The sequence below is a fragment of the Populus euphratica genome, unplaced genomic scaffold, assembly GCF_000495115.2.
Source record: "Populus euphratica unplaced genomic scaffold, PopEup_1.0 scaffold180.1, whole genome shotgun sequence".
In the NCBI taxonomy this organism is placed as follows: domain Eukaryota; kingdom Viridiplantae; phylum Streptophyta; class Magnoliopsida; order Malpighiales; family Salicaceae; genus Populus; species Populus euphratica.
Genome location: NW_011500060.1, coordinates 430,427 through 443,181, shown reverse-complemented (window position 1 = coordinate 443,181; position 12,755 = coordinate 430,427). Strand labels below are relative to the sequence as shown.

The 12,755-nt window shown below is 34.2% G+C and overlaps 2 protein-coding genes across 2 annotated transcripts; both read left to right on the top strand.

Annotated features, from left to right (window-relative positions):
• Positions 1-206: 206 nt before the first annotated feature.
• LOC105108055 (Protein phosphatase 2C family protein) lies at positions 207-7,164 on the top strand. The gene is made up of 10 exons (XM_011002204.1): positions 207-575; positions 687-795; positions 1,194-1,230; positions 1,385-1,429; positions 2,081-2,133; positions 3,471-3,632; positions 4,129-4,212; positions 5,591-5,680; positions 5,813-5,860; positions 6,741-7,164. Exons 1-10 carry the CDS (start codon positions 259-261, stop codon positions 6,849-6,851), a joined length of 1,056 nt encoding a protein of 351 aa, XP_011000506.1. The 5' UTR covers positions 207-258; the 3' UTR covers positions 6,852-7,164.
• Positions 7,165-9,405: 2,241 nt separating this feature from the next.
• On the top strand, positions 9,406-11,530 carry UMAMIT4 (nodulin MtN21 /EamA-like transporter family protein). Its single transcript, XM_011002202.1, has 7 exons — positions 9,406-9,684; positions 9,844-9,906; positions 9,994-10,110; positions 10,193-10,439; positions 10,590-10,748; positions 10,838-10,989; positions 11,104-11,530. The coding sequence occupies exons 1-7, from the start codon at positions 9,491-9,493 to the stop codon at positions 11,261-11,263; spliced, it is 1,092 nt and encodes a 363-aa protein (XP_011000504.1). The 5' UTR covers positions 9,406-9,490; the 3' UTR covers positions 11,264-11,530.
• Positions 11,531-12,755: the final 1,225 nt, after the last annotated feature.

Here is a 12,755-nt window from a genome sequence, read left to right as displayed (position 1 = left end):
AAAAACTTTTTAAATTTTTTTTAAAAACACATTTGAGACACCGAAATAAACTGACGTCAATAGTTCATTATAATAACTTTAATAGTGATGCAATTTCTATTCATCATTCTCTCACCCAGGCGCATCCTTATCCCGGCTACCGTGTACTCTGTTCTCGTTTACAAACACTCCTTTCCTTTGTATATAAAAAACGTAAAAAACTCAAATGACAAGGAGATCCTTTAATGTTATTCTCTGCAACCAAGCAGACTCCAAAAAATGAGCGACAGAAGCACAAATCCAGTCACTGAAACAGAGACCTCAAATCTGAAGCGCCAGAACCCAATCATCATCGAGGAATCAAATTCAGAGTCAAAGAAACAAAAAACTGAAGCTGAAGTATTGACGAGTGAAGAAAGCAAGCGAAACGACAGTGGAACGGAAGAGAAGAAGCAGAAACAGCAACAGATTGCGGCGGAGAAGGAGTTTAAGATCGAAGCCAATGCGGCGGAGGATAAAGGATCGAGACACTCCATGGAGGATGCTTGGGTTGTGTTACTAGACGCTAGCTTGGATTCTCCTCCTGGAAAATTGAGGTTTTCTAGGGTTTTCTTTTTCTTTTTTTGTTTCTGATTTTGTGTTAAATAAATAAATTAGAAAAGAAAAATAATAATAAAAAAGCTAGCTAATTAATTAATTATATGCAGATGCGCACATTTTGCAATATATGATGGACATGGAGGGAGGTTAGCAGCTGAGTATGCTCAGAAGAATTTACATAAAAACGTTGTCTCTTCTGGCTTACCACGTGAGTTGGTGTGTTTTTAGTTTATATTTATTGCTTCTTTTGTTATTTATTTCTCCTGGGTTATAATAATCAGTGTGGAAATTCATGAGAACTTTTTTTAATGGGAAATTATAATGATTTCAGATTCTTGTATTGCATTGTTTAATCATGACTAGAGAGTAGCTTTTGAATCAAATATTCATTTGTTTTTGCTGTTTGCTATTTTCATTTCCTCTCAATTCTAATATCTTCTTCATTGTTTGTGCCTGCTTATGAACCATCGTTTCTTTTTCTATTTTTTTTCCTTTTTTATTTATTTACCTGTTTCCTTTGTAATGTGATGATTTTTCTTGTTGCCTGATTTTCTGTGGTTAAAATATTTCCTTTTGCATTTAAAAATGATGGTGTATGTTTTCCGGTGCTGCAGTTGGATGTGAAAGCTGCCAAAAAGGCCATTCTTGATGGTATGAATTCACTTTTCATGTCTTCTACTTTATATTTTCTCTGCAATATTGTTATGCAAAATCCATTGGACGTGAAGTTCGTCTATGTTTTTTCTGTATTTTTTGCTTTTGTTTTGAGGTATGTTTTGTTATTTTTTCATTTTTTGTGATTTAGGTTTTCGGAAAACTGATGAGTCTCTCCTTCAAGAAAGTACTTCAGGTAAATTCCATGATCAAGTCTCTGATGTATTCATCCTAATCCTTGTTCTATTTTAGAAGCGATGTTTTCTTTTTCACAGTCCATTGTTTGGGAAATTGGAAAATTGAATGAAAAGAAATATTCAATTGACTGCAAGTATTACAACCACTGCTGAATATGTTAAGTCACGGATGATGTCAGTGTATAAATAATTAATTATGACCTGTGTGCATTCTGTTTTTTAGTTATTATTTTAATTGCCAAGATAAAATTGGTTCTGAAATTATGTACTTTGAACAATTTCCACAGTTTTTTAGCAAAATATTCTGCTTTTGACCCTGAAGAAGCATGGTCCATACTGCTTGAACTTTTGACACGATAACATCACTCTATTTCTTTCTAAAAGATCTATCCCTTTCTTAAACACGCTAGTCTTGTACTTTCGTTTTCGTGGATTGCTTTAACACAAAAAAAAAAAAAGATGTCATGGGCTTCTTTCTTTACTTATGATTTTTCTTAGATAAATGTCTTGACTGTTTGCTAATTTCTAACTTTCTAAATTTGCTCCTTTCCATTTTTCTAATTATGGATTATATAGAGCAGCAAACATGCTAAGTAAATGTTTCAAGTTTCACCAAAGAATTCACCAATTCATTTATAACATTCTTTTAGGAGGATGGCAGGATGGTGCTACGGCTGTATGTGTATGGGTATTGGGACAAAAAGTAAGTTTGCAGCCCTTATCAAATTAAGTTTGCCATTATTATTTAAAGCTGAACTAAAAGTAAGTTTGCAGCCCTTATCAAATTTAAGTTTGCCATTATTATTTAAAGCTGAACCTATAGTTAAAAAGGTGCCTAGCGGGTTCTCATTATTTTTCTAAGGAATGGTTCTCATGATGCAACATTATCAGTCACATGACAGTTAATTGATATAGGTCTAGTGTATGCTAGATGGAGATGCTAAAAAATAAGTGCTGCAATCCTACAATGAGATAATATTATTTGCATAGACCTTCACCTGGAATCTTGGTCTGATTTTGTGAATTAAATTCTAGTTCTTTGGTTTAACTTTTGTATACTTTCCTTCCACAAGGATATTCCTTCCATTCCTTCCTCTGATTGTTTTGTTGCTTGAACATTCGTAAAATTAGCATGGGACCTTTGGGTACAAACAAAATTCTTTGATTAATTCCAAATATTTTCAGTTACCATTATTTATTGTTATTGACAGCATGAGCAACAAAGAGAATTATTTAAGAGAATTGTTGCAGGATTTATGACTAAACCTCTTCTTATGGGAGATTTGTCTTGGGGAGTTCGGATCAAGTGTTTTCTAGAAGGTCCTCTCCTTTGTGGTCCTTACTTAGGAATTTTGAAATCACTCATCTTGTGTCATTATTAAACATGTCATCTCATTCCTTTATTGGCCAATGAAACTACTGAGACTATATTGTTCATCAACCACAAAGATTAGTGATTAAAGGTGACTATATGTACTACATAAATACTGCCATTTTCCTTCCGAGGGTGTGTAGCTTTCTTCCATTTTGTCAAGAAACACTTCTCCCTTAAATTCCCTCTCCAACTCTCACAGATTTCTGCTGGAACATTCCTATCTTTACGACATACCCAGCTATGATAATCTCTATGAATTTCTCATGTCATTTTGAATTCTTACCTGCCTCAATATATGAGCTCCTCTAATGCTAGCTTCTTCTTCCCTACCTACTCTATCTCTATCAATACTTGCATGCGCCATCTAATATACCAAATCTTTTATTTGCAAATATGAGATAGAGGACACATCACCTAAATTTATTGCTTTTTTTGTTGTCTTTGTTTCTTCTTTATCATATTCTTCTTTCCCTCCTTGATACATATCTGCTGTTGATATCTGAATGAAAATTCATATTAAGTTACACACATTAATCATACCTGTGTTTGCTTATGGAATCTAGTATTGCTAACTTAATGATTAACTTTTGCATTACTTTTGGTTATGATCCTCCTGCATCTCTGATGAACTTTTAATTGACTTGCCACTACCAAACATGTCCTAGGTTTTCATTGCTAACATAGGGGATGCAAAAGCAGTTTTAGCCCGATCATCCATTATTGATGGATCACAGAATCACCCAGATGGAGTAAGTCCATTGAAGGCTATTGTTTTGACAAGGGAACACAAAGCCATATATCCACAGGAACGTGCTCGAATACAAAAGGTAGAGACTATAATGTTGAAATTATACTTGCTCTACGCTGATATTGTGCTTCGATTCTTTATTCTCTCTTTTTTTTTTTAAATGAAATTTTTGATAATGAGGCCAAGTAATTATATTTTCTGGATATTGGTATTGGAGGCATCATTCTTTTGATGCAGTGATTCAAATTATTTATTTGCAAGACAAGTCCTGGAGGCATCATTGCCTGACAGAATGATATAAGCTTAGAATGATATAAGTTCTTTAGTCCCACTTCTCAACTTCAACTATTATTTTCTGATTTTGGATGATATCTTGATTCTATTGTTGAAAGAAAAAGAAAAAAGAAAAAGGAAAAACATTAAAAAAAAATAAAAAAAATTGAGGCCAATCCAAGCTGAAAAGAAAAGAAGGAATCCTATGTGGACAATGAAATTATCACTGCTTCTAATTATTTGATATTTGAATGAATTTACTAACTTTTAACTCATGATATTTGTGCTCCCTCAATTTCCAGGCAGGTGGAAGTGTGAGTTCAAATGGACGATTACAAGGTCGCCTTGAGGTTTCTAGGGCTTTTGGAGATCGCCATTTCAAGAAGGTTCTTAGTGCTTCCATCTGGCATAGTTGACACTGTAGATTCATGTTTTCTATTTATGTATGATGACAACATTTGTATATTTGTCCTTGTTACGTAGCTGGAAATGAGACTTGGTTCAAAGAGAAATATAATGCTATAGCTTGTCTGCAGGCTTATAGATCTAGAGATAAATTGAAACATGGCAATCTGAATAAATTTCTACAAGAAAAAGAGTGGTATATCCTTACCAAAAATCAGAGTTGGAGCTTAGATTGGTATAATTTTCAATTCTCTCGATGCTAATGTAATACCATTAGAATTCAATAATGCTTCCTATAAACAATTGAGAGGTCAGAGATGGTTCTTTTTAGGTTGTCTTTGTTTCCTGGAAAGTGGTTTCCGGGAAACCACTTTCCAAACTTTCCTGTGTTTGTTTGCTATTAAAAAAGTTAGTCAATAGAAAACATTTTCTAGTCAAAAGAAAATTTGGCTTGGTTTCTAGGAAAGTGTTTTTCTGTAAAATTTAAATGGAAAACACTTTCCGGAAGTTGTGAAAAATTTAGAAATGTCATTATTTGCTAATTATATTAAATTTGGTTCTCAAACTTTTTATTGCTATATATATTTTGTTTTGAATACTTATTTTTCAATTTCATCTCTTAAAATTTATTTTTTATATTAATTTTGATCCTCATTTTTATAATTGTTATTTGCTTTTTTCTTATTATTTTCTTATTGAAATTTTTTATCTATCAAACTTGGTCCTCATTCTTTTGATTGTTACTTATTTTTTTAATTTGTAAAATTTTTTCCTTACTATTTTAATAAACTTGAGAAAAATAAAATATTAATAAGTTATTTCCAACTTATTTTTCATGACATAACTAAACACTAGAAAGTGTGTTTTAACTTATTTTTCATTACATTACCAAACATAAGAAAATAATTCACTTTTCTAAAATTCACTTAAAAAAAAAAATTACTTTCCAGCAAACAAATGGGCCTTAATTAAATGGAAGATGTGAACCAGAGAGAAATAAGCAAATGATTTGGTTGCAGCTTTGATAAATATATGAAAGTGTCGGGTGTTATGAGTTCATCAATTATTTCATGCCTTTTCTTTATTAGCAAAGTCATATATACTCATCATCCTGCAGTCTGGAAGTTGCTGCAGTCATTTATGGTATTCCCTTAACTTGTGAAGAGTTTTGCGCTGTCATATCATATTTAGTTTGAAATACCTTTCCTTGTTTAATTTTCTTCTTAATCTGTCTGTATTTATTCTGTGTTATTGTGCTCTTCAAATACAGGTATTGATGTATTCTGGGTGAAATTACTTTTTGAATCAACCTGCAAGGTACAATGTGTTTGCTATCTGACATAAGTGTGGGAATTGCAGGTAGGTGTTGTGGCAACCCCAGATATTCATTCCTTTGACCTCACAGACAGAGAGCACTTTATTATTCTTGGTTGTGATGGCCTATGGGGGGTATGGCTTCAATTTCTGTCTGACATCTTTGCTATTATAGTTAGTCCATGTTTTTTTAATCTTCTTCGAGCTCTACTTCTATAAGTTTGAAAAGTATCGTTACACATTTAAGTGCTTCTGTATTTGTTTCAGGTATTTGGACCAAGTGATGCTGTTGAATTTATTCAGAAATTATTGAAGGTAAAAGTACACCTGTTTAGTAGTGAAGTACTATTTGACTCGTTGTAGAACTTGAATAATTAGTTGAATTTTGTCCATTGTGCTATCCTTCTTGATTTAGCTGTTGAAATTTACCTAGTAGCAGAACTTAAGGAAGAGTGGCAGTTTAATGGAAAATTACTGCATCTTTTCAAGCTTTTAGGAAGGGAAATCCTAATTGCATTGTAATATTCAAATAGCATTTGATGGATTACGAGTGCTAGTTTTATTTCTTTGCCTTTAAGTACGTACAAACAAAGTAAAAAACTGTATAGAATTCCATTTAGAAATGAGCTATAACCTACATGCGAATGTCACTTTTTTAGGCCTATAAATAGGATGGTGTGCAACCTAGTTTCATTGAAATTGTTATATGTACCTTTCCCATGCCTAAGAGCTCTTTCATCCTCGATTACTGTTTTTTATTTCTAAGGTAGAGGAGGCTATATTGTTGCATGGGAATTGGTACATGATACCTGATACAAGGTGCTTATATCTAGGCTTACTAAGTTCCTATATAATATTTAATGCTGGTGCATGGATGGCAAAGTGGCCCGGCTCATTAGAATTAGAACTTCCCACAAATATGACTCATGAAGTACTCAAAAGCTAGTCATAAAACTAGCTGAATTGTCTATAAAACTGTAGCTAAGGCATTAATGTTGAATTTGAACATGACTTTCTTGATATTGTAAATTAATTTCTGTGTTTATAGAAACCTCTAGGATTACCATACTCCATGTTTTGAATTGCAAGTTACTTTCACACCAATAATGTATTTAAGCATTGATTCTGATTCTTTTTTCTTTTTAATTAGACCCCTACATCAATTGATGACTTACAAATTAGACATGTTTGGCAGGAAGGTTTAACTGTTGCAGCTGTGAGCCGCCGTCTTGTAAGGGAAGCTGTTATTGAGCGGCGCTGCAAAGATAATTGCACTGCAATCATCATTGTTTTCAAGCACAGTTAACACGGAGGGCCACCGATGTTCTTTCCATTGGAAAAACATCCCAGCAGCTGGCCATCAGTACATGGAGGTCTTGACACCTGTTTTTCTGTAAGAACTGCTAAAATATTGTTTCTTGGTTTATCTCTTGTTGGCAGTACAAGCTTGACTGTATACTCAGACGTCTAGAAACAAAACTATGCACTACTGTTTAATCAGTGAAATATGTAGTGATGTGGTAATTCTTGCGGTTGCTGGTCCTATAACGATTGCTAGATGTTTGAAGATACCGTACCCATACATTCACTACTGTTGCATGGCAATCTTTACCTTGTTTTCTCTGAACTCTTCTTTCCTAATAGTTAATGCTGATTCAAAAGTTTTATTAGTATCCTATATAACCATCGGCAGTTTTGATCTCATGAAAAATTGATAAATTGAACACCAGCAGAATATTATACCTAAAAGTGGACATTCTAATGGAGATTTTGAACACCATCCCTACTTTTTATTGCATCCAATAATAACCAAACCCTACTTTTTATTGCATCCAATAATAACAATAACAACAAGTGGACATTCTAATGGAGATTTTGAACGTTGTTTTGCAAACATCTGAGGTGGAGCTTCTGAAGACCAAAAAAGAATGGTTTAAGATTTTGGGAGACCTTGAACCCTAGAGGATAAAATTTGAAGTTTTTGAAATATCTTGCTGCTCAAAGTTACTCCACTGTTCTTGCAAAAAAGTGGCTTAAAATTTTTGAGCAATACAATTCCTGCTGTTTGTCCGAACTCTGAAGTACTTTTTGTTTGTTGCTTTATTAATTACCCCCCCTTCCTTTTTTTTTTTTGTGAAACAGGTAAATTGAAGAAACATAGATAGGAGGGATATGCATGTGTGCTTTTTGCTATTTTTTGAAAAGATTATTTTCTATGAACATATGCTTTAATTAAACCTTTTCAAGCCACATCAAGTTCAGCATTCAAAGTATAAACAACTCCATGTCGCTCCTGTGATTGGGCGTTCCGATTAACAAGAATCTCAATTTCTTTTACATTCAAGGTATGATGGACAGAATTGGATACAGAGAGAGTGGAGAGCCAGTGTTTCCACCACTTTCCTGTAACTTTGTTCGTTCACCAAGTTGACAGGTGGTTCGTGAATGTAGACAGATAAATTAAAAAAAGAAAAAAAACCTCTACGCCCTTTGTCGCGGCTCAAGAGTGCTAATTTCCCATGTGGCCATGCATTTATCTTAACCAAATCTTCCCTAGTCTCAGATCAGATGCATTTGTCTAGTAGAGAAAAATAGCATGTTCAGTTCTGTCCTAAAGTTATAGCCATTGTATTAAATGGTATTTAAAAGTATGGTGATAATTATTTTTTAAAGTCTTTTTTATTTGAAAATATATTAAAATAATATTTTTTTTATTTTTAAAAACTTATTTCTGATATTAGTATATTAAAATGATTTAAAAATATTAATTTAAAATTAAAAAAATAAATTATTTTATATATTTTTAAAACAGAAATAAATAAGCCCTTAATTACCTCAGCTCAAAGCAACCATGATCCCATTCAACTTGCTAAAAAACAAGAAATCGTACCACATTATCCGTTTAAATTATGATAATTAAAGATATTGATTCGTCAGTGATGGGTAGTTGGTCTCATAATCTTTGCTCTGAGCCAATCAAAGAATCATTGGAGAGAGAGCTGTTTGCTGACTGAACAGAACAAGAGCGGCAAAGCAGAACAAAGCATTCATTCAAGAACATATCAAACCATTGCCGCATGGTTTTTTCTCTATCTTGTCAAGCCACACCCTCTGTTTGGAAAGCCTAGTGCAAAACACCATCCCCGGTTTCCCACATTGCATTTGTGAATTTTCAGGGGGGAAATGAAAGACAAAACTGGCTAGAAGTTTTCTGCTGTGACAAGCTTCAATCCTAGGAGCAACACATGGCGTGATCCATTGTAAAAATTGCATGTGTTTTGTCTCTCTCAACTTGTTGTTTTATACATAAATAAATGGGAAATACCCAAATCATATGGATGACCACATGCATGCTGCAATCAGCGATTCTTTGTCCCACCTTCTGCACCTATAAAAATTCACAATAACCACCACCACCACCCACAGCTTAATTTTCAGCAAAATTATTATTTGTTGAAATAATTAGTATATCTAGATGACAAACTTGCCTTTTGGTATCAAGTTTATGTATATTGCTAGCATTATTGTGTCTGCTATCAGTTCACAAAACAATAATGCTATTGACCATGCTTAACTAAAAACATTTGGTGGGTTCATGATTCATGATGATCCACTGATTTAAAGCCGGAATTCTCACTCTCTAATCACCTGGCCAACATGCTTCACCTAGACATTGTCTCCCCAACAGAATTCAAATCTCAAGTCAACTAGGAAATAAAATTTGAGGTAAATGCATATCATCATTACCAATTGCTTATGCATGTAACGTGAAGGTGGCTTGATACTTCCTCCATGCAACATCAACTAGTATAAATATGTTAACGGGCACCAGCCAAAAGGAAAAAACACATGTACCTTTATGTACACATAACTATATAAGCAACTTCAGATTTTGTGATTGTATAACATCCCAAAGGGCAAGCAGAAAATAAGGAGAGGGGAAATATGGCAGATAGGAGTGTTCTCCCTCAGAAAATGAAACTTCTTCTGGCCTTAGTTGCTCTACAGTTTTTCTATTCAGGGTTTCATATTGTTTCAAGGGTAGCACTAAACATTGGTGTTAGCAAAGTTGTTTACCCAGTTTATAGGAACATCATTGCATTGCTTTTATTGGGACCTTTCGCTTATTTCTTTGAGAAGTGAGTCTTCAGTACGGTGCTCGCTTTTCTGTTTCTGTTTTGGTAGTCTATATATATATATATATATATATATATATATATATATATATATATATATATATATATACTGGTTTGGATTGGCATTTACCCTTGTACTCTATTATGGATTGACATGTTCAGGGAGGAAAGACCACCTCTTACTTTCTCTGTGCTGGTTCAACTCTTCTTTCTAGCATTATTGGGGTGAGAAGATACATTTGATATCTAAAATGTATAATGTGATGGTTTCACTACTGTCTGTTGTTTTAACTTGTCTTTTCTCTGTTTCAGAATCACTGCAAACCAAGGGTTTTATCTCTTGGGATTGTATTATGCATCTCCAACTTTTGCTTCAGCAATGCAAAATTCAGTTCCTGCAATCACTTTTGTCATGGCTTCTGCTCTAGGGTAACGCAGACTCTTTACGTTGAACTTTCTTCTCTTTCTTCAACAAAAGAAACATTTCTTAAACTTTTACCCTTCTCCTCAGACTTGAGAAAGTCAACATTTCTAGGAGAGATGGACTAGCAAAAGTTCTAGGAACCATTGCAAGTATAGGGGGTGCGTCTGTCATTACACTCTACAAAGGCCCTCCTCTTCTGTATCAGATAACACAACAAGAACAAGGAATAACATTTGAAGAAGATATGTCTTCGAAGAAAATGCAAAACTGGACATGGGGATGCATATTCCTGTTTGGGCACTGCTTATCATGGGCTGGCTGGATGGTCTTTCAGGTAAAGCATATTTTGTCACCACCATATAAGTTGCATAAGACCACAGCTATGCAAATCATGTGCTAATCTGATCTAGATTGCTAAAAATTGTAGATGGCATATAATTTACTACTGACCTTATGAGCTAAAATATGAATTAATATTTTGCAGGCTCCTGTGTTGAAGAAGTATCCGGCAAAGCTCTCTGTCACTTCTTTTACATGCCTTTTCGGATTGATCCAGTTCTTGGTCATTGCAGCATTTGTAGAAACTGACTTCAACCATTGGAAAATCCAATCAGGAGAAGAACTATTCACAATCCTATATGCTGTAATTAACTTAAATTTCAGGCTTCCTTTTATTTTTCTGTCATTCTGTATTGAATTTAAAATGGATTCTTCAATTTCATTCTTTTTTAGGGGATTGTGTCCTCTGCTATAGTCATTTCCCTTCAAACATGGTGCATTCACAAAGGTGGTCCTGTCTTTGTTGCTGTCTTTCAACCAATGCAGACAATTTTGGTTGCTGTTATGGCTTCTCTAATACTTGGTGATCAGTTGTACTCTGGAGGGTATGTGAACATTCCCACAAAAAAACAAACATTCAAAATTCATGGAATTCTGCAATTAACATATAAGCAGAACAGAGTTATGTTTTGACACTAACTTTCCTACATGCATTTCAGGATTATCGGTGCAATTCTTATCATGCTTGGTCTCTATTCTGTTTTATGGGGAAAAATTGAGGAGAAAAGAGTGGAAATTCAAAACAGGGAAGAGACCCTGACAAGGAACCTTCTTGAAGACAAAAATAAAGACAAGGAAGAGCGGCCTTGTATTGTCTGACATACCATGAATATCCTGCGCTTTATTTATTTATTATTTATCTCCAAGACTGAAGATGTTCTGAAAACGATGGCTACTCTTAGAAAAGAATCAGTTCTAATGGTTTTTAGATTAGCCCAACATCTCAACATGCATGTATATTTATGGGGTTTGGTTTCTCACAGATTTACTCTTTTATATTGAATCTTGAGCTAAGCTGGCTATAGACTTGAACTCCATTCAGAGGAAGTGAGGCTCTTCAAACTGTACCACTAGTAGTCTGCAACTAACTGAGGCTCTTCAAACTGTACCACTAGTAGGCTGCAACTAACTCTGTACTTAAAAATGATTCTATCCGAAGATATAAAGCCATGAGAATTTCAATGCTATTCTGAAATCTTGCTTTTCAGACACTGCCTTACTAATGATTGTAGATTATACAATTACTTTATAGGGACAAATTGAAAAACATGCACATGACCCAGCTTAGAAAAGCTCTGGCAATTATTTTAAGATTGATAAGGTGATTAAGAAACCATCCAGATTAGTCTCTTCCCATCTCATACTCATCAAATTGGTCGCCAGGAACACCATTAATCTCACTCTTTGAAATATATACAGAAACATGTTTAGTATTCCAGCCATCAAGAATTTGTAACATGGACATTTTCCCAAGTTGTTCTTGATCAACATCAAAATATACAAGAATCACCCCTTTCCCTACTCCAGTGAAGAGCACCATTATACAAGACCTTATCTGATAAAGAGCCAGTTTTTGGGGAGTAAATCTCCTATCTGACAGTCTGAACTAGTAAAATCATCTTACACTATCAACTTCGTTGTCAGGTTATTTCGAAGGATCGAAAGCTAACTAAGTTATAGGGAATCGATGCATATGGCTTGGTAGGAGGATTGTAAATAATGTTCTTACAAGCCCGTGAAACTCACTCAATATTATTCCAGATAAGAGAGAACCAGTGGTTGGATACACACTTAATTTCGTGGGCAGTCAGAGAAGGATTTTGATAAAGAGGTAGTAGTTGTTGGCAGTGATATCCACGGATATAAAGCATGATATAGGAAACTTGTTTTGTTACTTTTATTGGGAGAACATTGAAGGTGGAAATTGCTTTACCAAATTCATGTGCAGGGCTTTCCTAGACTGACAAGAGTAAGAGCCATAGCTTTTTTACGATTAATTTAAAAACAGGCTTTACCGCAATCCCATTTGAAAAGGAGAACCAATTGATTTGAAATGCCAGCTTAGAGCAGGTCAATGTAAAACAAGTTTCTAGGAACTATTTTTCCTTAGAAGAGAAGTCCAATGCTAATCGACTTCTTTTTTGCAACCCTGGCTTGTCAGGAATTATAGCATATTTCTTGATTGGGGGATTATAAACAAAATAGTTTTGTATAATTCGATTCAACGAGGCACACAATAATAATCCATTAGTGGACCTTTTTTTTTCTTTGGTATGGACCCTCTCCAATACAGGCTTTCAAAGCTTGTGCT